Below are 25,837 nucleotides of genomic sequence, written 5' to 3' on the forward strand. Positions count from 1 at the left end.
TCCTTGTGCCCCCCTTTCCCTTTTAATGTCCTACCTGGCCCCCTGGCAAAACTTTGCTAGACCCGCCCCTGCACAGTTACCAGCTGTCAGCTACTTAGAAAAGGATCCTGGTGTTATTTGTCTCTCAGAAACAGTTCATAACTTCCCTTCAACTCATTCATGTCACCTAAAAGGTAAACCTGTTTCTCCATCACAGCTCTGATGATTCAGTAAGGACATCTCCTGGTTTCATCTTCATGTTTCCCTCTCACCAGATAACCAAACCGATATCATGACCAGCAGCTTTTACAGCTGTGGCTCCAGCAAACATCAGCTGATACTAGAAATTAATATTAAATAAATTCTAAAAACAGCTGATCAAGCTTAAACGTGCTGCTGCTGTTTAGCGCGACATCCGCTGGTTTCCTCTTTCTGGCACAAAGTGGGCGATAAACAAACAAGAGAGAAAAGCCGATCAGCTGATCATTGATCAGTTTCATGAGAGGGAGGGGGAGAGAATGAGAGAAGAGGCAGCTGGCAGCGTAAAGACACAGAATAACTCCAGCTCTGTGTCTTTTTCATTCTAGCTGAAGTCCGGGACAAACTGTTCCTTCTCAGCTCAACACAAAACGCGTAATATTTTCTCTCAATACGGGACGATTCCGTTTTTTACGGGACGGTTGGCAACTCTACTAACTAACCTTATGAATAAAATAAAGTTCACTATCAGTAACATCATAGCACCCACCAAACAACTGAACAACGGAGTTATTTTTACACATCTGCCAGCATTTGGCCAATGCACCACCTTTCATTGTTTACCGTTACAAAAAAAAAAACAACAACAAAAAAACATCGGCTCATAAAAACGAAAAATCACCATTGACCCACTGGGAAAATGCCCAATGGCCAGTCCAGCTGTGGTTGTGCCATCAGTTAACCCTTGGCGTGCCAGCCGTGGAACGCGTGCCCCGGGGATGCCGACCCCTGATGTAAGATGTAAATTAGAAAGAGAATGCAATGATTTTCAAATCATTTTAAACTACTCCGTAAACTTTTGCCATGTCTACTTTTGACCTGAGTGCTGGTAACAAGCCGGATGGTAGAGAACACAGCATCCATGATTTCCCAAAAGAATAGGCAACCAAAGCAGTTTAACACCTAAGCACAAGGAAAAAGGGGAGAAACTATAGTAAACCAAGTGTAATAATAGCAGCCTGACATGAGACTTATTTTTTTTAAGGTTTTGCCACAAAGCACTATTTGTGTAATTTCCACTGAGTTCTTGCAACTTGTTTGGGGTGGGTTAAATGCTATCTTAGAAAAGTCCTGCATGACGGAAATGTTGCAGTGGGACACTGCCCTCAAATCAGTAGACTATATATGCATGGTTTGCTTTCATATAACATTTTTAAAACTTCAGTAACAATAAATAATAAAACCATGCAGTGAATGTGTAGTTTTGTTGTTATGGTGATATACACAAAACTGGAACTTCCTGTTTGCTGTGGTGGGCTGGGCATTTTCTAGTTGGCTTCTACTAAGTAAAAATCACAGAAACTCTAACAAAACCCTATATTTAGAAAACACTCAGCACCAATGTGGACTTGGTGGGATTTTTCTCTTAATGAGCTGGGACATGGTATTACACAACATTGCACTGGACCAATAAGCCATTACTCAGTTAGAGCTAAGGCAATTATTCAGTTAGGGCTTTACTTCCCTCGAAAGTTCATTTGATGTATTTGTAGGAGGATGTTGTTTAAATAGCACACTTTGGCCTTTTATATTATACAGCAGCTTACACAGTACTTGATGCACAGTGTTTACATATAGCTGTGCAGTTACACTTAGGGAAGTTGTGAAAAGAATAGATTTTTGAACAAATAGAAGTTCTGCATGCTTAATTGGTCTAGTGGTTAATGTGCTGATATGTGCGTATACCTCAAGGGTCCAGCTTTAATATCCCAAGGTGATAAGCCCTGCAGTGATGCCAAAGGTAAGGTCAGAAACCTTGGCTAATTGAAGTCTCATGTAATCAGCAGAAACATTTCCCTGAGTTCTCCTGTATTATATGGTGGCGAGTCAGGGGATGACTTCACTGGCCCACTGATGGATGTTAAGAAAAGTACAGGCCGAGTCTGCAAATAACAAACGGGTCGTATAGCATGTGCAAGCTGTTATCACAATATAGTAGTCAGACTGCAGACTACTATATTGTGATCAAAAAGAGGAATGAACATTTTAATTATCATAATTAATAATCCTATCATATAGGATACAAAGATAGCATTTCCCCAAACAAGTTGCAAGAACTCGCAGTGCAAATTACACAAATAGTGCTTAGTGACCCTTTTCAAAAAATAAGTCTCATGTCAGACCGCTATTCTTACACTTGGTTTACTATAGTTTCTCCCCTTTTTCCTTGTGATTTTTTTTTTTTTTTTTTCCTTGTGCCTAGGTGTTACTATAGTAAACCAGGTGTTTTGCTTTTTTGTTTGTTTGTTTGCTTGCTTGCTTGTTTTTGTTTTGCTGGTCTCACAAAGGAAAAATTTGATTTACAGTTAGCATTGTGACACTGTTACATTTTGAACTCTATCATTGAACAACCTACTGTCATGCAAGTTTAAACAAAACCACCTTAATTAAACCAGATGCCGTACTCTCAGTGCCACTGCACCCCAAAGTCTCCCATTCTGCTATGACGATAATTGTACTGTCAAGGTCATGGATGGTTAGGTTTCAGTACACTGTTCAAGTGGAAGGAATTGAATCAAAGGGCTCTGAAGGGGTCTAATCCCTGCACTGGAATGGCTTTGATTGTGTCAGGGCACAATAAAGAATAGGTACATGTATGTTTGGTCAATAGATCAGTCACTGAGAGTAGCTATGGCATGTATGAGCTCCTTGAACTTTTTTAAAATGCTAAATCAAGCACCTGGACTTTTTCTCATGTTTTATCACGCACAGTTGAAACTAACCTTCCAGCGCACACCTGTAATGTTGGCTGAGTGTATCTTTTGTTTTTGTGGTATTGACTGTTTTGCATATAACCCTGACAAAAATTTCCAGTGATGCCCAACTATTTGTTTGGCATCCAGAAGCACAATTAGTTGAAGCTTACTTGTTTCCCTTGCTTAACCTCCTGATTTCTGGAAGGGGAAAAAAAACCCAATAACCCAGCCTAGAGTTTGGCCACGAATAGTAGGTTCGTGGCGCTTAGTGAGGGGTGGCTTGGAGCGTTTAGGCTGATGTAAATTAGTTTTTGTTTTTGTTGTCAACGGTGTGTCTGTAAATGATGAGTAGATGAAAAGTTGTGCTTGTTGGCCAGCCAGCTAGGCCCCACACATAGATTGAAAGGGTTAACGCTCATACTCGCACAGATGCCACGCACATTACAAGCGAGCCCTTTCATTGGTCCTAGTGAACACGGTGCCAAACTCTTTGTTTAGACTGCATTCATAGTTTGGTCGGTATTTGCAAGTCCAGTTTTGGAGGTTTTATTTTAGGGCTTCAAGGGGGGAAAAAAAAAAACCCCGTGGAAATCGACAACTTTATCTTTTCAGTGGGCACAGTGTCAGGATAACATCTTAAAAGTGTAATAAGTAATGTGTCTGCATCAAAAGCAAGAGCGTACAAGTGCAATGTGTTTGCTGCTGCTTGCTTGATTCTCCTTTTCCAGGAAGCTTTGCACTTTAGCAATATGTGTGCTTAACAGTCAACTCTGCTGGAGCTGGGAGAGGACATATCGCCGTATACAAATCGGATTTCATGGGACTCTGAAGTTGTTGAGGTCTTTCCAAACATGACTTGATTCTTAAAAGTACACACCTACACACAAGTATTTGCAGTATACTGGACGCAAACATCCACACATACCGTCGTGTGCACATGTACATGCTGAAACAAACACTGTTTGGCAGAAACGCACACATACAAACACTGCTCCACCGCAAGGGCAGCTGGCTCACGACCGCTAATGCAAGCATGAGATAATATTAGCAATCTATAAAATGCCAGGTCCTATTTTTATAATGTGAACTGGGGGTCACGAACTGCTGCATAAAAGACCATCACAGTTATGAGCCTGAGCTGCTCGACTCCAAATATACCCCAGGGTATAACTTCAGACCTGGATATGTGCCTGTAGGGTATTTTTGGGTCAGTGTTTACAGGTGTTTGTTCACTGGCAGCAATGCCAGGAGGTTAGTAGGATACCCACTTTAAGAAGTTCAAATACACTGGAGTTCATGTTGTTGAAATTATGGTTATTTTGACCAAGGATAGCCGGGAGGCAGGGTCTTGGAGCAGGAGCACTTATTTTTAGTACCGTAAAGTGCCGCATCTATTGCAGTAAATTCAGTTATTTTATCAAAGACCACACCTCAGATTGTGCAGTGGTTTTATTTGTCTAAAACTGACTTATGACTTATGGCCTGTCACTTCAGATCCACCTTGGTGAACTAAATCTAGAAGGCAGGAAGGCAAGTGCAGGACTCGTAATGAGGGGGGAAGCGAATTGTAGAATTTTCATGTTTTGTAAGAGGGTGCAAAAGATCTACAGTAAAGCTGAAGTTGCCGCAGGGATGCGATGCTCTTGGTAGTGGGGTTTTCATTTGGCTGTAGGGCTGCCACAAACGATTATTTTGATAGTCGACTAGTCACCGATTATTTTTGCGATTAGTCGACTAATCAGATCATCATCCATTGGACGTAAAACTACAGCTTATTGCACCAGCAGCATCTGCTCTTATATAACTATCATTAGCTTACAGCTTTAAGTGTTTAAGGTCTGTGCTAACTAAAAATAAAGACAAGATGATAGTTTATTAAATTTTAATGAAATTTGCAGATTGTTTCGGTGAAGTTTAATAAACTCCTTGCTATCTAAAATATAACAGGACACTGGAGTATATTCTGGAGCATCTCACACTTCTGATAATCAGCTGTCTGCTTGACGTTTATTCAGCTGTGTAAAAACTATAACTTTAATCTCAGACAAACTGATTTACTCAGGAACAAATAAAATACTAAAAAAAAAAAGCCAAACAATAACATTTTAAGTTATCTAAGTGACTCATATATATTTAACCTGAGTAGCGAAAGACGGTGGTGGGTTTGAAAACGATTTGCGGGGAGTCCGGTGTTCTCAGGGCGCTAGTGAGCCTTGCCCCCGGCTCGCTAACGAGCTAGTGGGTAACAGATGTCTCCGAAAACGTCGGAGCGCTTTTGAAAATATGTGGTGTCCTGATAAACTGAGCAGATATTTGAGGTTTACACAGCTACATTCTCGCCTGAAAATATGTTAAACGTTTATTTTGTGACCCAGAAAGAATAATAAGAGTAACATTAAAACTAACTAGCTGCCGCCATTGTTGGAAACTGCGCTGGGCCGCGCTATGAATTCTGGGACACAGCTGCTGCTTCTTCTTCTTCTTCGGGGTTTAACGGTAGCTGACATCCTTGTACATGCAATGCTGCCATCTTCTGTTTCAGTCCGTTATTACACTCTTAAATCCTGCCACTTATTCCTGCGTCTTTTGTGATCGTACAAAGTTTCAAACGACGCGTCGACTATTAAATCAGTCGTCGACGATTTTGATAGTCGACGTAATCGTGACTAGTCGACAAATCGTGGCAGCCCTATTTGGCTGTATTATGTGAATAAAGCAAAAGTTTGTTTTGGCTTACTGAATGCACTTTTATGGTGGAGTAAACTAACGCCGCAGTTTCAAGTAGCCTTTGTTCTCCTGTAAACCAGCTTAACCCTCTGTAGGGTTAAGCTGGTTTTAAATATGAAAATCTGGTAGTGTGAGGATTTTTTTTTTTACTTTGATTTGTACACACAGCTGACCTTTAACTGCCCACCTTTCAAAAATGTATTAAAAGTAGCTTTTTTTTTTTTTCTTCACCCTTATTTTCCAGCTTCGAAGTCACTTTCAAGCAACATTCATTGGTACATGAGTGAATTCTGAAACAAGTGCTGATGTCTCTCTAAACCAACCATTATATCTTCTGTGTTGTTGTTGACGTTGTGTAGTCTATGTGGGTTAAGTACTACTCTGTGCTATATCTGTCTTCTTCAGACTTCATCTTCCATTCCTTGTGTCATCCGCCTCTCCTTCCTTCATCCGTCCTCTCGTGGACGCTCTTATCTTTTCCCTGCTTCCTTTGTACTTTTCCACTAAGCTCCATTTGTGTTCTTTCTCCACAGGTGTCGCTCTGAGCACCTAATATCAAAACCAATTGCAAAAAAAAATATCTGAGAAACGTAAGCCATGGCTGTGGCCGGATGTCCGGATTATTTCCTGCATCATCCCAATTATCAGGTAAATGGAAATATTTCATTTGAGATATTCTTTTTTTTTTTTTTTTTTTTTTTTTTTTTTTGGGAAAAGGGCAAAAATGTTCTTTTATCCTCCCTGATCAAAGACAGAGTCAGTAACTTGTCGTGGCATGGTTGCATCATTCTACTAAGATGAATCCACAAAGAGCAGCAGCTGGCTGGACCTCTGAGGCTCCAAAAAGATACTAAAGTAAACTAAATTGTTAAATTAATTCATGATTTCTCTTAAAATCCTTAACTTTGGCTGACTTTGGAGTCAGATTTGTCTCCTTACACCTGGTCTTTGCACAACAAGTGATGTCACAGCTACTAATATGAACTGTGCTTTGGTGTCATGAGTGTGCGATTATCGATTGTGTAGATGTGGAATATTAGAGCGCAGAGACTCTGTGCTTTCTCTGCTTCCTGTTTGTTTTAACTCTTCTACTCCCATGTTAGTGCTGATGCCAGGGATTTTCCTGAATGGTGATGCCCGTAATTCAGGAGAAGATTGCATTGGTGACATCACAGTTGGCCCAAACGGTGTGATGGTTATGAATAAAACTTCACTCTACAAACTGCACATGACCAAATTCCATCACTCAGTATCCCCTCAGCTGTCCCAGCTGCTGAGGTTTAGATATGGATTTATGTCTTTTGGTCAAGTTGTCCCTGATCTTATTGTCTTTTTCTGTTTAATTCAAATTTCCACAGACATTGATTTACAAGCGAATGCCATCATTTGTTGCAGAGGAACAAGAACAAACTTGACTTTTTGACCTTGCTGTTAGATTTAGCAGAATCATCACATCACCCTCAGTGGAGCAAAGGGCTTCCAAGCATTCAGAGCAGGCCAGTCCGGCTGTGCGATACAGTTCAGTCTGCTAGTCTGTGTCGATTCATTTATTTTGGCACAGTTTTCAAATTTCTTTTATGTACATGTGCTCACATACTTGTATATGTAGTAGGTTTGTGTCAGTGGTTCTACTACAATATACAGCAATTTCTAGCAGCTGTATATTGTATCTGCTGGTCTTATTTTTAATAACAAGTTATTGAAAAAGCTGCCAGAAAGTGAAAAGGCACAGTGAATTTAAAAAATAACAAACAAAAAACCATGGTGCCCAAAGATGGCAGTGTAAATATGTGTAGGCTAATAATTTTCCTGCATCTGGCCCTGCATTAATATTTTTCTTGTTTTAGATTATTCAGCACTAATTAAAGACAGACTGGAGGCTGTTTCAGAATGAAATGAGACATCATTTAGCTCTTATTTCTTTGCCAATGGATTGGGCGGGTCCTGTTAGAGCTGTAGTATATGGATGTTAATGTACACACACACACACACACACACACACACACACACACAGCAGTACTCGCTCACTCGGCTGTTTGGAAACCATTCACCTATAACAGATGTACCTTGACTCACTGGATGAGAAAACCCATTCACTGTGAAATTCCAGGGTTGTGGAAGATTTTCCCTGATAAAACTGAAGCAGCAGTACCAAACCGATTCAGCTAAAGATAACATTCATTCTATACTCCAGGGATTATATCACCACTTTAATCTTGTTTCAGATGTAATCTTGATAATCTTGACTGCTGGCTAAATGATCTATATGTGCAGAACTAGGCACATCTGATGAAGTAAAGGACGCTTGCTAGGAAGCTACACTATGCCCTACCAAGTCAAAGTCTGTATAAATGTCAGTGTATGCGGTTTTATGTAACTATGGAGAGTACAAGGAGAGTTCCTTGTGACACAAGGACTAAAACACTAAAATGCCATCTAAAGAGATCTCCACATGCCAGTGAACAATACTGTCACGAAATGTTCACTGAATAAACATGCACCAACCCCAGGACGCTAATATTAATGCTAGTGATAACAAGAGTTACCTGAGCATTTGCATGTCATTTGGGCTTAACATCAGCAGTTCGGAGTTTCTAAAGACTGTCCTTGTTTATGCAGTGTGAAGATGTGCATCTTTTCACTTTTCCAGTTTACTGTCAGTGCATGAACATTAAGACCAGCAGTATGCTACACGTGAGGGCAAAACTAGAGTTTGTTCATTTTTAACAACTTTTGTAGTTTCTTTAAGCAGTCATAAGGATCTGTAAAGGATATTCAAGGCTCTTCTTTTCTTTATAAGCACAAAACCTGAAATGGTTTACTACTATAACATTTCCAGACTAAAAAGTGGTGATTAAAGCCCTCAGTCTTGTAATGTTATGCAAATGTCTGTCATGGCCCAGCTCTGCCATGGCTCATTTGATTTTAACTACAGCTACAGCTACGTTTCCACAGTATAAACAAATTAATCAACAAAGCTTTGTAGCAGACATTAGTGTGACCTCCTGATCTCATTCTAGTTAGTTATGTAATAAGGGATTTCCACTTGCTGCCTAGTGTTCATGTACTGTATGTTGCAACAAGCCTATTAGCGTTGTTTTTTTTCCCCAGTAGGTCAGTCTGAAATAAGACTAGGACCCTTTTAGCATTAGTGATCTTATATTTAAAGAATTTTTGTTCTCATTAAAACGGTAATAGAAAGTGCAATTTTTATCCTGTGATACTTAAAAGCTTCAGCCTCTCTAATGTCTGCAGACTGCAGTCAAGCGTGTAGTGTCCACTGTGCAGAGGACAAGTGGACAGTTTTGCAGTAAGGATCCTAAATGAGCACAGTTGGTGCTTATGTAATTACTGTGTGCACTGAAAAGTTAAAAATTTTGAATTGAACGTACTGGGGAAAAAGGATGTTGAAGATGGAGCTGCCAGGCAGGAGGAAAAAACCTCCCCTCACTTGTGAGCAGTGTTGGGTAAGTTACTTTAAAATAGTAACTTAGTTACATTACTAGTTACTTCTCTCAAAAGTAACTCAGTTACTTCAAGTTACTCATTACTTTCAAAGTAACTAGTTACTAGGGAAAGTAACTTTGGTTTTACTCAGAATTCTCTTGTTAATGTGTTGCTTCCATAACTTTGCCAGTCTTCTAGCTTGCTTACTTGCCACAAGTGCACTGTGCCACCTACCAATAGAAAGGAAAAGATAATGTGCATATTTCCACGAGAGAAATCCCACGCCTGGACCGTCATTGACTGCTGCCATGATTCTAGCCTACGTCACAGAGTCATGTGCGCCTTTTACATCCAACACAAAAACTGCAGTCGTGGTGCTTTCGATTGTACTCAGAACTCAGAAATTCTGCCTTCTGAATAGGGAGATGTAGGTAACACCAGACTGCAGATGAGCTGCATACAGGGCTGGACTGGGAAAGAAAATTGGCCCGGGCATTTTGACTAGAAACTGGCCCACCATTATAGGAAAAATCATAAAGCCTTTGAATGAAAACAAACACTGTTGTGACAGTGATGTACACTGTTTTGATGGTATATATGCATCAATCTATCAATCGTTTGTTGTAAGATTCAGATAATTATTTTTTAAAAGCTAGACATTTTAAATGAGAATAAGAAAAAGTATTTCTTTGTGCCCCCCTTTCCCTGTTAATGCCCTACCTGCCCCCTTGGCCACACTTTGCTAGATCCGCCCCTGCACAGTTACCAGCTGTCAGCTACCTAAAAAAGGATCCTGGTGTTATTTGTCTCTCAGAAACAGTTCATAACTTCCCTTCAACTCATTCATGTCACCTAAAAGGTAAACCTGTTTCTCCATCACCTGTTCAGCTCTGATGATTCAGTAAGGACATCTCCTGGTTTCATCTTCATGTTTCCCTCTCATCACATAACCAAACCATATCATAACCAGCAGCTTTTTTACAGCTGTGGCTCCAGCCAACATCAGCTGATACTAGAAATTAATATTAAATAAATTCTAAAAACAGCTGATCAAGCTTAAACGTGCTGCTGTTGTTTAGCGCGACATCCGCTGGTTTCCTCTTTCAGCGCAAAGTGGGCGATAAACAAACAAGAGAGCCGATCAGCTGATCATTGATCAGTTTCATGATTGAAGTAGAAACGGGAGAGGGAGGGGGGAGAATGAGAGAAGAAGAGGCAGCTGTGCAGCGTAAACACAGAATAACTCCATCTTTGTGTCTTTTTCATTGTAGCTGAATTACGGGACAAACTGTTCCTTTTCACCTCAATAAGAAACGCGTAATATTTCTCTGAATACCAGACGGGACGGTTGGCAACTCTAATAACTTATGAACAAAATAAGGTTCAACATCATTAACTTCATAGCACCCACCCAGCTGTATAGAAACTCCGTCATGTTAGCTAGCACGCAGTACGGAAAAAGTCAGAATAACGAAAATAAACTCCACCTAAACTTGGTTCATATCTGACCCAGAGAGACTGCAGGTCAGAACTTCTTACCTGAAGTTCAGTTCACACTTGGACCGGCGGCCGCCTCGGGTCTCTTTTCCTTCTGCGTCCCTTTTCCTTCATCCACCTGCTGGCCTCCACCACTTGCTAATGTTACTGAATCTGTGGAAGCTCCGCGATAGCCACCACACGAAGTAACGAGTAACGACCCTATCTAAATCCCAGTAACGAGTAACGCGTTCCTGATTTTGGCATAATAACTAGTTACTGTGCTTGTTACCACAATAATAACGTAGTTACTGTAACGCGTTACTTAATAACGCGTTAGTCCCAACACTGCTTGTGAGTGACGCTTGCTTGACAGTTGTAATCTGATAACTCGGCTTTAAATAAAAGGCTGCTGAGGTACCGACGTTTTGAATCATACTCACGTGAGCTAGTTTTGAATTCAACTGATGGAAACGACCTAAACTAGCAACAGTCTGAACTCAATGGTGAAGAGAAGACTGTCAGGATCAGAGTGGAATGTTGAGCTGTGTTAACAATGATGACTTCACTTACTGGTGAATGTGAATCAACTACTAGTGTGTGTTTGAGGTCCAGCCTCCACTCCTTTTCGTCTGTGCCTTAACCTTGCCTCTGGCCTTCCACTGACCCCTTTTTAAAGGGTTAAATCCTCAACCTCCTGACTTCTTTTTGAAGTTCTTTTCAACTTCATTAAAATGAAAGGGCTCTTCTGTGCTCCTTGTCAAAATTTGGCCTACAGTCAAAGTCCTGCTTTTTGCCCCTTAATAGTGTGCAGGATATGTGGGTGGGTGGGGAAGTCTGTGCATATGTGCCTGTGCTTATAAGATTCAGAGGTGTGATGACAAAATGCAAGAATACAGGAAAAAGAACCTTTTTTTTCCTTTGGTGGTAAGACACGAGGTGTGCGTGCGTGCGTGTGGTTTACTTCCAGACAGCCATGCCATACAGCATTGAAGAACAGTATATGGTGTGAAAGAGTCTTTACACTTCTGCTCAGTGATGCTCAACCATGACCATCCTGTCCTGAATACACACAGCAACTTTGTGATACACTTGCACGCCAACCAAACTGCTTGGGTGACTGGGTAGGGATCAGTCACAGTCTGGTAGCTGGACCAGACGGTGTGTGTTGATGATGGGTTTGCTGTGTTATGGGAACAAATGTAGTAGTGTGGTGGTCATTTCTTTCTGGGGGGGGAGAAATACCACTGAAATTCAAGACAATAAAAGACTGAACAATACAGCTTAATGATTGGATGCGGTTGGGTTAGTTGGTATAGAAAAGCGGTTGGGGGTAGCTGTGGTCGACAGACATACACTGACAAAGTACATAGCATGTATACCAGTTTATTTTTTTTATTTTTTTACCAAGGCTTTGGTTTTTAACAGAGGAGAGAAAAAAGTTAAACGTGCATTAATTCAGTATAGCAGTACCATTATTTTTGAAGAATGGAGACATCAGGGTGAAATTCAACAGTATTTCAAAGTGACTAGATCCTCTTTGAACTGTTCAACAGTCCTGGTTAGTGGGGTTTAGATGTCAAAATGCTTTAAAACTTGAGCATGAGAATAATAAAGCTTGTTATAGTGTTTACATCACGGTGTAAAATCAGTTTTGATTAGGAATCACTGCTAGCCTCACATTTGTGTAACAAGATAAAGATTAAATGTGTTGTTGCCATCAAGCACTGCGCTGCAAGGAAACAAATTTAATGAGATTCACCTAAAACCTTAAATGTATTAGCAAAAGGCTGCTTGTTGCAATGCTTTTGACCTGTTAACTCCAATGTGGGGCACAGACTCCATTATAGTTTCAAAAAACAATAAAAAAAAAAAAAATTGTGAGGTGTGTTTTTATACAAAAAAAAAATCTAGTTCTGCCTGCATTGTCTGTACTCTAAATGAGACAGAACAAGCTACTGTAGCAGCTTTTATTACAGCGTCAGAGGAGGTCTTGTGTGCTTACAGTGAGTAGTGATGTTTTTCTGAACACTGTCCACCCAGAACGTTCTGTTCCCTCTCCTGCTGTGTCAGGTCCTGTGCGGGACGCTAGTCGGGACACAGACGAATGATAAGTTGCTCTAGCTGTGCCAGAAACAAATCTGAGACGAATATGTTTACACAAATGTACATGGTCGCTCCTTTTACTCTGATTTTTATTTTATTTCTGACTTTTTGAACAGTTTGTCCTGACTGGACTGCTTCAAGCCAGCATAACAAAGGGCAATCGAGGACACTGTGGATGAGTGGTATCTTAAGTGCTTTCCATCTGTGCTCTGATGCACACCTGCCCATGTTTGCACACTGTTTATGCTATATGTGGTGTCATTTTACATTCGCAGTGTAGGGAGAGTAGAGAATAAGTTGGCTCAGGTTTTCTGAAGGCTTTGTAACTGAGGTTTGTTTTCCGTTGGTTATTTCCATTTATAGCTTTTACTTCCCCTAAAATGTTCTTAGGAAAAAAAGCTGTTTCTGTTTAGTTATAGCTTCGCCTTTTAAAGTGCAGCTCTGCAGGAAAAATGATTTCCAGAAATGGAATATACTATTCAAAATGATATATGCGTTCATGTATAATCACCGGTTCCTATCAGTGGTTGTTTCTGTTGCTTATTTTGACAGTAGACCAGGACAAACGACCCTAACACTGGCACTTTAGAGGGCCTCGTGTTGTGGTTTCACATGGAAATGATGGCCACCATAAGATTATTCTACATGCTTGTGAGAAAGGCATATTTAGCTGGTTGCAGTTTGCAAACTCTGCGCCAGATGCCACTAATTCCTACACATCGGTCCTTTACGTGATCGAACAAGTTTCAACAAGAACGTGCTCCACCATGTGGGCGTTCAGTTCCACAGCATGAATGGTTAATTTAAAAATAAATGAATGAAAGGGGAGAGAAAACAAAATTTGCATTCAGCTGACATTTAAAGGGGTAATATACTGGTGATTTTAAATGTTGATCATGTTTAGATAATGCATGTTTACATTGGCTACTTTAACAAAGTTCTAAGCAACTCTTTATTATTTGTTTTGTTTTTTTCTGTCTTCTTGCTTCTCTCTCCCTCAGCAGGAAAATATAGACCGGTCTTCCAATCACAGACAGACTGATCTCATTGGTCCAAGATTTCAGCAACCGGCCAATCAGAGTTCTCCTAACCATCAAGGTTGGTCCTTTTTTTTTGTTTTGTTTTTTACCTGATTGCACATTTAAAATGTCTAGTTTTGGAGCTTGTCATTTAAGACTGCATGCTATTTAAAATATACATAAAATAAAATACATATCAAACATTTTTCCATTGCCATTCTGTTCACGTGTTGGTTTTGGGGGTGTGATATATATTTGGGTCTCTTCCGCTGTCAACACTTGAGCTGTTCAAAGGATGATGTGCATGGACGCAGGGTGCTATTATAATTACACTGTCTATGGAATTGTGCCATACAGGGCTCATCCATGACAATCGGAGCATGAGATTTAAACACAATATTGGCTCAGCATGGGAGGTAAGGGTGGGGAGTCTGTGAGGACTCAACCAGTGAATTAGAACGCTTGTCGCTGGCATGGGAAATAAATGGAGCAGAAATTACATTGTCATTTTTCAGGATCATCTGGGATAGAGGGAACTGAGGACTGGAGAGGCAGATGAATGGAGATGAGTGTCACTAGGCGATATTTTTGTTTACACACTCGGAATATCTCTTTGTCATGCTTATTTTACAGTTTCATACATTGGACGACAAATTATTACAAGAGCTCATTCAAGCACTTTAACACTCGATTGGTACATCTGGATTTTTAGTCGAATCACTGTACTTGCTGACATTATTAAGCTTGTTTTCAAATAACTATCCACTTTTATCCTTTTTAGCCCATTAAAGTCACAAGTATTCACAAATGAAACAGTACAGCTTTGTTGGACAATGGCCTTTATCGAATCATTTGCAAGCCAGTATTTGATTTGATGAAATAGGAGCTGCTCTGGATGATGTTCTCAACATGCAGCTGTGCTAACCACATTAGGTTATAATTAATTTAGTGTGGAGTTGAGTGTTTTGCACAGCTTATGTTGGTCCAAGTGCGTAACCAGAAAACTGACAAGACCACATTGTCCAGTACCTTAGCATGCCACGTGAGTCATCTCGTGTCAAGGGCTCAGAGTGTGCTAATTCCTTCTGCTTTTGTTGTTTTTCTCCATGTTCGCGTCAGTTTAGGGCTGGGCGATATGACCCAAAATTCATATCTCGATATTTTTTAGCTGGATGGCGATATAAGATATATCTCGATTTTTCTTTTTAAAGCCATAAGTTAAGAACAAAAAGAGAGTTCTTAGTCACACTGTGTCCCAGATGTCACACGGGCACTTTTATTTACATACAGCGTAGATATTACTCAAAAATAAATTATCAGCATATATTAAATAATCATGGTCCATAAATAAAAGAAAATAATGTTGTTTTTGTGCATAACAAAAAGCTCACAATTGTGCAGTCAAAATGTAAACTAAAAGACGCTGAGCATAATAACAAAGACAGATTTCACAGCTGCTCCACGTCTCTGAACAGGTGCCATTTGTGGTCCTTATACACACACTGTACGTATCACTCCGCGAGGCTCCTCCTCTGCTACAGAGGAGGAGCCTCGCTTGATGGATTGTCGGAGAATTACGGCTACCGTAATTCTCCGACAATCCATCAAGCGGTGCAGCTCCGTAGCTTAGCAAAGTCATATTAAAACATTTTTTGACAGATTGCTGAGCGCTGTGTACCACATAAAATCGGTTCGCGGTCAGTAAGCACAACCAGAATTCATACATAAGGCGCACTGTCGATTTTTGAGAAAAGGAAAGGATTTTAGGCCGTGCATGTCGTTAGCGTGGTTAGCTCGCTAACACGTTGACGCCATCCAGCCCCACGCACGGTAACTCGCTAACGGAGATTTTCCGCTTTCATCTTGTCATTGCCTGCAGGTGAAGCTATGGGGGAGGGGGAGTTGTGTTCAGTGCAGGAGAGGCGAGGCCGAGTAACGTTGCGTAGAGACAAAAGTGGACGAAAGAGAGGCAAACCTGCGGCTCCACAAGTATAATTATAACGTAACATAGATTATATCGATATAAACGATATTGTCACATCTTATATCTCGTATGAAAATATATCGATATTTTTAAAAAACTCGATATATCGCCCAGCCCTACGTCAGTTATTTCTCTGGTATAACGGAGCTTAATGACAGCATGTGTTTTGACACAGCAAGTTTTTTGTGTGTTCTGATGTATCTCTGACAATAAGGAAAATCGGCATCTTTACAATCTGAATTCTTGGGTGTTATCTCATATTTTGGAATTGTTCTGACATCGTTCTCTCCTTATGAAGGCAAAAAAAGACCCATATTGTCTAACACATCTTAAACGTCTTCTGTCATAAATACACTTTGCCGACTGCAAGATGAAATCCTCTGAATGTGACTATGTAAAGGTTATTTAATAGTAGCAGTATTTATTGGCCTTTTTGAATCCAGTGAATGTAGCAAAATGCCATCTGCCACAAGTGTAAGATGTTTGAGTCCCACATCTCTCCACTTTCGCACCACAGACCCTCACTGGTAAACATGGATGTGACCATTGTTCCTGGTGGTGGTGGGGGCATATCTGTGATGGGTATGCAGCTGCTAGGCAACAAATCCCATCAATGCTACCAATGCAACCAATGCAGTTCAGTAATCTGATGGCGTGGCTCCTCAAGGGGTCAACCAGTCAAGATCTCAGGCTGGAAATGAAGATCCTAGGTCTTCAAGTTATGCTTGGTATTTTTAAGGAGGATGTGACAGACGCACCATTTTAACAAACAGCATTTCACCCAGTTCGTGTGAAATTCATTCTTAGGTCCTGTATGTATTATGCCTAAGCTCTGACACTTTGGCTTCCCACAGAGATATGTCAAGGTCATCCCAGCAGGGGAGTGACAATGCTAACTTCTCACTTAAGGGGAAGCTAGTGGGTGGAGGTTGAAATGCTTTTAGCAAGAGCTACATCAGTGTGGCAGCTGCAAAGCTTTTGGGTTTGGGCTTTTGTGTGCAGGCATGCAGAAAAGAACAAGGGTGAATACTTGGTCAGACCCCAAACATTGAGAAGGTGTGTTTGGACGTGTATAGCAGTGTGAGAAGATTTGTGAGAGTGTAACAAGGGATATTATATTATAATTGGCCCTGTGAACCATATAACTCTGTGGCAAGCCTAACACTATTGAGAGATTAACAGTGGTCAGCCAGCTGATAGACCATCATCCCTCTAGCCAGATCTGCGCTGTTAATTATCACTCTAAGCAATTTCACCCACTTTTCCTTTTACATATAATTCCCACTCAGATGTGTTTCTGATCCTCTGTTCACTCCTGTATTTTCTTTCCTTCAGTTCTTGTCCAATCTTCCCCCTCCTCCTCCTCTCCTCCAGTTTCATTCAGACCCTATCCCACACTCCCTCCAAATCAGGAGGCTTGGCCCTCAGTGGGTGTTGTCACCGGAGGTATTGTACTCCCCAGTGCAGAGCCACGCTTAACAGTTCAGACTTGGCCCGTCTATACTCCCCCAATCTCTTTGAATGTAAACCCCTCTGCTGGGCTCGTATTCAAATGCTGTTTGTCCCTCAGTACATTTTTTTTGTGTGTGTGTGTGTGTGTGCAGTTGATGTACTGTATATGTATATATTCCCCCTTCTTTAGGGTTGCGGCCCTTTTTGTTTTCTTAACTAGCAGGAATGAATAAAAGATGAAAAGGCAGCATTCCTGGAGAGCCATACGTGTCTGCCATCATCGCAATAGTCTTGCTTTTGTCCACGTCGCTCTCTCGCTAATGATCCAAAATATTCAAAACGGATTTTATGCAGATTTTTGTCAGGTCCAACTAGTTCAGTGTGTTCTGACTGTATTTGGCGTGGCTCAAACAATAGAGGGTGCTTGGGCTATTTTTACCCCTAATTTAACCTGTTATGGGTCCTATGAAGAGGAGGGAGGGCAGTAAAGATGTCAGAGGAGGAGGGGAGGGAATGAATTCCACTCATGGGAGAAGTGAAACGATGAGTAAATGAGAACAGTAATGTCCGTGTTGGTCTTGGAGCGGTCGAGGCTTTATATTTGGATCTGACTTCTCCAGTGGAGTTTAGGCCGAGTTCTTTAAAAAGAAAAGGGGAAAGGATTTGGTTATTATGAATAAACCAAAAATATACTTATCAAATATGACAGTTAAAGCAATTTGCTCAAATGGAGCTTAAATAGTAACCCAGTGCTCTTCAAATGTAGAAGAAAAGCACAGTAACTGAACCACCTCCACGTGGATGCACAGTCTCTAAGATGATAGGATCCAGGATAATCGCACCTCTTAAAGGACTAATTTAGCGAAAGGATTAAGTAATGAGGTACTTGTTACCTGTGCTCATATCCATTTACCGCTCAGTATTAGGACTAATTTCTGCCGCTAGTGATTTCCTTCCTACCCATTCTGTTGTGTGATCCCTGTTGCATTTGTAAATACTTCCTGTGAGGAACGGATGAGGCTGAGTCAGAGCCTGTAGCTGTAAGATTTTTAACCGAGATGCCTCTCGGGTGAATACAGCTTTAAATAAATCCTGCTATCTGTTGGTTCTTTCAATCTGTTTTGCTCTGTAAACTTTGCGCATGGTGGTGAATAGGAGTGCAGCAACTGTGTAATGGCTTTCACAGCGAGGTTCAGTGTTGTTTTAAAGCTCCATGCCTACAACAAGGCTCATAACATGGTAGTGATGCTGTACATTAAGCATATGCATCAGAGCTGCTACTTGTCTCTTTCTTTCCTCCCTGTTTTGAGTCTAAAGCTGCAGCTATGTGTGCTTCCTGCTGCACGAGCTGCTGTGATATTTTATTAGTATATTATAATTTCTGTAATATAGTGAGAGCACATGTGAGGATAGATATAAAGGTTTGTGTCATTTCTCGTGGCTGCCAAAGCCAAGTATCACGTGTAGCTTCTGTTTTCTGGGCTGTGTCCAACGACGAACAATGATAGGCTGCTTCCCTCTCCAGATCTTCAGAGTTTAAATCCTGTGCATGTGTGCGTGCCTGCCTGCATGCCTTCTGTGTCATCAGTCTGTCTGCCTCACGCCACGGAGCATGACGCATATCTTTGTTTGTGCGATTGTGACATGCATTGGTGATTGCGATCATATGACTGATAATGACGCACAAGTCTTCCATAGCTGCAAGAGTTTATGGGTGGTGTTTCTTTGTATGCTGACAGTTCCCCAGAAGCCATACTAGGTCGGGTACATGCTCTCCCTACCTTGAGGGTCATGTCGCATCTCTGAAGAATAAAAAGGATAAAAGTAATTTTTGAAATTTGGTCTTACATTTCATGTAGATTTTCTAAACTTTTAGATATATGTAGATTTCCTTTTTTAAACAACAGGTGCAGCATGCAGGTCATGGTGCTCTGTTCGATATTACAACTGTGTTGTCTGTCCTTAGTCCTGTGTTTAGCCCCGTATGCACCCTGGATCCTGTGGCATATAGGTCTTTAGCTCTCTAGGCTATCTATAAGTAGCTGCTGCAGCTTATCTGTCACTATTTATACCTGCAGATTAAGCGCCAGCAGTTCAGACACCTGTGGTGCACCTTCCTTACATTTTGTTTTAAGGAAAAGGTCCTCAAAGGCGACACAAGTTTTAGCAGGTAGCTATAGCTAGAGGCAGAGCCATGCCTTTGCATGTAGATTTTTGCGTGAAGATACTGACTCACTAACCTGTGACGCCTCTTGTTGTTTAATCCCTCCTTCTTCTTTTTTTTTTTTCTCCCTTTTTTTCCCAGAAGAGGGAAAAAGTGGCATTTCCAAAAGAAAAATGGCCCATTGCCAGACTGGTGCTCACTTTGAGGCCAGTGCTTTTAAAACTACATTAGTCAGATTACAGTTTTCCAATGTAAGCTTTCTGATGAGTCATGGGATTTTTACCTGTGATATGACACCTGCATGATCCAGCTGTCAGGTGTGCTGCACTCTGAGTCAGCAGGGACACGACGTGAGGCATGTGGGGCTCATTTGAATTCTGACAGCAGGCCGGTGTCTGTTAAAGTTACAATGTAGTATTAATTTACATTCATTAGATTAGTATTTTTTTTTTCTCAAGTATACTGGGTATAGCCTAAGGTTTTGTGGATGCAGGAGGCGGCTGGTGCTAACAAAGCATCTGTATTACTTTCCATTTCATTTAGACTTACCAATTAGTTACTAACAGAACTATGATCTAAAGCTGACGTGTGCATATTCATAAATGAGCATAGATGTATAATCCATCCACATAAGATTTTTCACAAAGGGCATCTTCACTGCTGAACAAGAAACTAACAACCTCAGTGCTTCCTAATCCCAAAAGTCTTCTGGTCCTGTGTTCCAGGGATGCAAATTTAATGTAGTTTTTGAAAAATGTTTGTTTTCAGGAGTCTCAAAGCTCCTTTCCTCATCCAATTAGTTTGTCTCCCTCTAGTGGTTTGCATTTGTGCAACAGCACGGTTGGGATCTCTACAGAGACCTTATGATAAATTCATGGGATAGATTTCTTTTTCATAATGGAGAATTATTAATCACAAGCAGAATCACAGCTGCGGCTTGTAATTTAAAAAGAGCAAAGTTGGGCTGTCAGTTTACCCAGATGCTCAAACTTTCACAGCATGGAGCAATTAGACGAGTTTCCCTTCAGCTGAGCTCACGTCAGGCTTTGATAAAACATGCTCCTGGAGTCGGTTGAAAAATTCACTTCATGAATTTAAATGTGCCTGGAGGTTTTCGCGAGGACTTTGAAGATAGACACCTTCTGAGAAGAATTTCACATCTTTCTTTTAAAGACATTTAAAAGCTGAGTGTTTGAAAGCTGCCCTGAATGCAGAGCAGATGCTTGCAGTGCGGTGCCTTTACATTGAACCCCAACGGTTGGAGCTGAAAAGTGTCATGGGCAGGTTTGTGCTTGTACCTGATCTCCCTGGAGATTTGGCTCACAGGGCATTACGGTGTATTCAGTTGAGATGTTAAGATATTCCTGCTGATTGAGCACTCTGGCAAAACTGGCAACAAATCTGTGCGCGTGTCTGCGTGGGCGCTTGTGTGTTGTGTATTTTCTTTCTTTTTTTCTTTTACCTTGAGTTACTAGTGCAAAGGTTCAAATCCAGGCCACAGCTAGATGAGAAACTGAAAGGGGAAAGTGGCTGAATACTTAATCATTTTACTGTGTTTTAAAATAAGAATCAGTCCTATAAGTCTGCAGCACTCGCACCCCCAACCCCACTATGTGTTGTTGCACTTACAGGATACCTATTATGCTGATTTCCACCTTTAGATTTTTAGGTATTTGGGCACTTGAGTTGTCTGTATGAACTTTTTGAACATGGTTTTACAGCAGCTGCTCTATTAGCTGGAGCGAGTTTCAGCTGACGGTCACAGTTGCCGATCTTTTAAAGTGGGGAAAAGTATCCATAGATGCCAAAATTGTTTCTACCAGGCTGTGAACATGCTTTTAAATGCTAAAGTTGGACATTTTAACACTGAGTTTATGGGGGCTGACTTTTTATTTTTAATATTTATTTTGAAGTCTCCTCTAAAGGAACTTTTTTTTTTTTTTTTTAAACTGCGTTGGCTGTTTTAGCTCCTATCACTTCAAGGCCCCCCACCCTGTAAACAAGTATACGGTTTTAAAAAAGGAATACAGAAAAGGAGTGGACTGGTACTCATATAGTGCTTTTTAAGTTAAGCACTCAATTCTGTAACTAAGCACTTTAAACCTACCTCACACACTAATGAATGCACAGAGGCAAGATGCTGAACTCAGCCAGGGTTTGAACCACCACCTACCTTCTGAGTGGTAGATGATCCACTCTACCTCCTGAGCCTACAGAAGAGCTTGGACCGATCTAAAACATATGACCATTGGCCCACAGTGCAAATTTCACATACACGTTATTTGAAACCTCAAATTTAATATGCGCACTGGTTCCCTTTGGTGTTTGTCGATTTGTTGTAGTTCTTTTCATTACACAAGCAGTTCATGCTGTTACTTTACAGGAGCTCATGTCAGGTTAATGCTAACTCACAGATTTGTTCTGCCATATCTGTGTCTTTTAGAGGATGATGTCGACTTGGAGGCCCTGGTGAATGAAATGGACTCTTCACTGGAGAGCCTGTACTCGTGCAGCGGTCCACAGACAGAATCGACTCCTCTGCTGCACAACGGACAGACCTCGACGTCACACAGCCACCACCATCAAGCACATCAACACAACCAGCCACGGCAGGGACAGCACTCACACGGGATAAGCCACATCTCCCCAGAGCCGCCCTCCTCGTCTTCAGACTCGCCTCAAACCGGCCTCCGACGGTCACAGCCGATGCACATCAATGCTGTCAGGTAGCTGCTCAACTAGTTTCATCTCCTCCAGTTATGAGCTTTCTGTTTGTTTGTTTTTTGCTTGATGTGATAGTAAACTTAACTTTCAGTGTTAAGAGTATGGGTTTAAAGTTCGGACTGGAGGAAACCTATAAAGAGAATCTATTATGCTGCCCCCCCCCCCTCAATTCTACATGGCCAAAGTTTCAAATTAGGTCAGTGTAAGTCGTTGTAATCTTCATAAGCCAAAGGCTCAAGCTTCAGACTGCTCTAAATATTTGGTTTTCCACAGTGACGGCAGAAGCAGAAACTCCATGTACCTCCTGTTCAAAACTTTTGTGTGTGAGGCACAGCCAATCAGATCAGAGTTGGCTTTACAGAAGGGGAGAGGGTGCTAAAAATGCTTGTTTGAGGCAGTAGATGAACTGAGGGGCTTTAGTAATTAACAGGATAAGAGGAGTAAGCATGCTTTTAGTCTGTGATGTGTGCAAAGTAACTTGGTAGTATTCAAAGTTAAATGTGGAGCTGGATGGGCGTTCAGGCTCCATTTAATCTGAGACATTAGGTTTCAGTATATGTTACACCATCTTTGGGCATCTCATTCATCCTCTGTTAACTGTCAAGACATGTGCAATCATCGCCCTAAAATAAGTAAATTTAAAAAAATGCTAAAAACAACAGGGCTATAACTGCTCGTGCACCCACAGAATCAGCAAAAGTGTGGTAGTAACTTCAGCCACAAACTTCTTTCAGCCTCGTATTATGCGTTTGCCACATGCGTAGCCACACAGCAAGACTTCAAACCCTTTTTTTCTCTTCAAATTTCAAAAGAGAATTTTCACTGTACACCATCATCCCTCCACACCCACTCGATAATTGAGCATAACGGTTCCTCCTGGCTCCCGATCTGTAACCTCTGTATGACCCGTTCCTCCCTTTCACTCCTCTTTTACATCAGCCTGCAAAGGCGAGAAGAAGATTCTCATTTATTTAAGTACCATGTGCATATGTCTCTTTCAAATTAAACCGTGCTAACCCGCATCCTCCTCGAGGCTGCACTCATACACGTTGGGAGAATAGAAGTATAGCTGTGTGCATGCACCGCAGAGCTGGTGTCAGCGCCCATTACTCGCCTTTGGACTATGTGACAATAACACAGGAGGGGAGCATCAGGTAATGGAGTATTCTGTCTTATGAGCGCTCTTTTTCAAACGCACAGAAGCAGGCCCTGAAGTTCTTATTATTCAGGACTGACCTCTAGATAACCCTGTTCTCCAGCTCAGATGGGACGACATCAAAAGGCCCGTTCCCTTTTGAACTCGCTGGGTTCTTCGGAGCGACAGAGCTCGACTGAGGAAGAGAAACGGAGGCTAAGCAGTCTTCCACACATTTATTTATTTGTAGTTATTAAGCTGGGATTCCACAAACAGACTTGCCAATTTAAAAAATACTGAAAGTAATGGTTGATTGGCTGTCCGATAATAATTTGAGTCTTACACTGCATGTGCCAAATTTATATATTTAAAAAAAGAGAAATCTGCTTTAAAGCGATGTCTTGATTCGTCATTGATGTATTATTAATTGAAAAAAATTAACTAGCTGGCTGGGGTGGCTCTGTGATTTCCACTTGCTTCGAGACTGTTCATTACGAGCAGATCAGACAGAAACGGGCATGAGGCTGAATACTGTACAGCAGAACTTGATTAATTCTAGCCGCCTTTCCTGCACGTATTTCACAGCTGTCAGCAGCTCTGTTTTAAAGTTTGCTTCTAAAAAGGCTGTTCCAGGTCATGGACTTGGACTAAAGTTTGTTTTTTGTTTTTTGTAACCATAATAATAAACATAAGCTTAAACCAAAAGAGATGCTCTGTTCATCAAACCACTTTACACGTCTTTATCCGCCTCTTTCTTCAGGAGATTGCAGGAACAGGAGCAGCAGCTGAGGACGTCATCTCTCCCGGCCATCCCCAACCCTTTCCCTGAGCTCTGCAGTCCAGCTAGCTCACCTGTCCTCAGTCCTGGGTCTCTACCACCTGGGGAACCTTCCTCGGGCAAATATGTAAGTAAAATTCAAGTTGTTTTTTTTTTTTTTTCGCCTCTTTTTCACCAGTTTCCGCCACTTAAAAAAAACAAACAAGTATCCATAACTCGAAGTTTCGAAATATTTTGTTGAAATTTCGACTTAACTCGAAATTTGGAGAAACATAACTCAAAATTTCGAGTTACTTTTCTCGAGTTAGCTCTGCCAATCATTAAGCTACGTGAATGAGGTCACTTTCTTGTTACCCGGAAGCATATGGCGCAGAGTAACGCGCATTCAAAACCGCATCGCAACAAATTGGCGCTTTCGTGTGCACGTTTGCTGATAGCGACGTCATGCGATTCAGCTAATAACACAAGGATTTCATTATGTTTGAAGCCACGCTGAAAATACTCAGCAATCTGTGGATTCATGACTGGATATAATACTGGTAGCTTAGCTGTAGCATTTGTAGCTCAGGGCTTCAGCTTCCGGGTAACAAGGAAATGACGTCATTCACGTAGATTACTGATTGGCAGCGCTAACTCGAAATTTCAAGTTATGGATCCTTTTTTTTTTTTTGTGGCGGAAACGGGCTTCCATACTTTACATGTTAATCTCTTTGCGTTTGGATGTGTTGGATCAAAAACATTTTTTGTCTTATTGTTTGGGAGAGCATGGAAGACTTTTTTTCCCCTCTTGAAGAACTGGATGTGACACATTCACAGACCCTTGATTTATTTTCATGTTGTTGACTGAAGCACATTCGACTCAAAGTGCTGTATTTGTTTTGAAGGATGCAGATTTTAAATATTGTGAATCATCTGTATGCTAGCAATGTCAAACATTTGGGAAAGTCTCCTGGCTCACATCTGCCCCGTGTTTTGCTCGTCTGAGGCATGTTTATTGCTTGCATGTGATGACACTGTACTGTACAGTGCACATGTTTTCAAGAGGGTTTGCGGCTCGATTTAAGGAAAATAGTGAGATGTGGACTGGAAGCGTTTGTGTGTGCGTGTGTGTTTGTTTGTGAGCATGTGTACCTGCACACATGGCTGAATGTTGGCATGTGTGTTTGTTATGTGCTGACAAAGATTTAGGGACTCTTCTGTCTGTTCCTGGAAGCTGGAGTCTCTCTATTAACAAGGTTAATGATCTTCATATGGAACCAGCCAACACTGGTTACAGTAACATAGCAGTTTACAGTAATATGGGGGTGGACTATTTCTCATAAATACTCTGGCTGCAGCTCCTGCCTGTTCTGGTACGAGATCACAGACTCTAGTTCCAGCTGAGTCGTTCTGAGCCCTCCCTCAAAAAACAAAAGTTGTGTGGAAACGTTCTGAGCTTGAAATCCTAGATGTGCCATAAATCCAGGTACCTTGTGAGGCAGCTGGATTCTCATGAGATCTGCAAGATTACGTCTTGCCCAGTGTGTAGCATATGTGCTTGTGAGTGAACCACAGTTGAGTTCCCTGGCATCCACGGCTGTGGTTTTGTTTTGTTTTTCTTTTTTGTCTTTTTTTTATTTTATTTTTTTGTCTTTTTTTGGTGTGACGACAGTCAAAAAGGAAACAAGCTGGACTGGTGTATACTGCGCTCTAGCATCAGCTATAGCAGAGTTTCTCTGTTTTTGTAATAGACAAACAAAAAAGTTTCTTTCCCTTAACTGGTTTTGAAAGAAGTTGAATTTATCGTCTGTTTTCACTGATACATTTTATCTAATTAGTTTTAAATTATAAAAAAAATGTTTTGTTTTGTTTTATTTATTTATTTTTTGGTCTGGCTTTTTCAAAACTGTTCC

General features: G+C 41.1%; 1 protein-coding gene across 3 annotated transcripts in view; it reads left to right on the top strand.

Moving 5' to 3' along the window:
* The window catches only part of grb10b (growth factor receptor-bound protein 10b), a 64,440-nt gene that overhangs the window by 10,804 nt on the left and 27,799 nt on the right, over window positions 1-25,837 (top strand). For 2 of the 3 annotated variants that reach the window (XM_026185943.1, XM_026185945.1), the window contains exons 2-5: window positions 6,194-6,308; window positions 13,691-13,787; window positions 21,752-22,034; window positions 23,928-24,072. In XM_026185943.1, the coding sequence (XP_026041728.1) occupies window positions 6,258-6,308; window positions 13,691-13,787; window positions 21,752-22,034; window positions 23,928-24,072 (576 nt within the window). In that variant the 5' untranslated portion in view covers window positions 6,194-6,257. The remainder of the gene's footprint in view (window positions 1-6,193; window positions 6,309-13,690; window positions 13,788-21,751; window positions 22,035-23,927; window positions 24,073-25,837) is intronic. The other variant, XM_026185944.1, reaches the window with a different exon arrangement.

Source organism: Astatotilapia calliptera, chromosome 11 (genome assembly GCF_900246225.1).
Source record: "Astatotilapia calliptera chromosome 11, fAstCal1.2, whole genome shotgun sequence".
NCBI lineage: Eukaryota > Metazoa > Chordata > Actinopteri > Cichliformes > Cichlidae > Astatotilapia > Astatotilapia calliptera.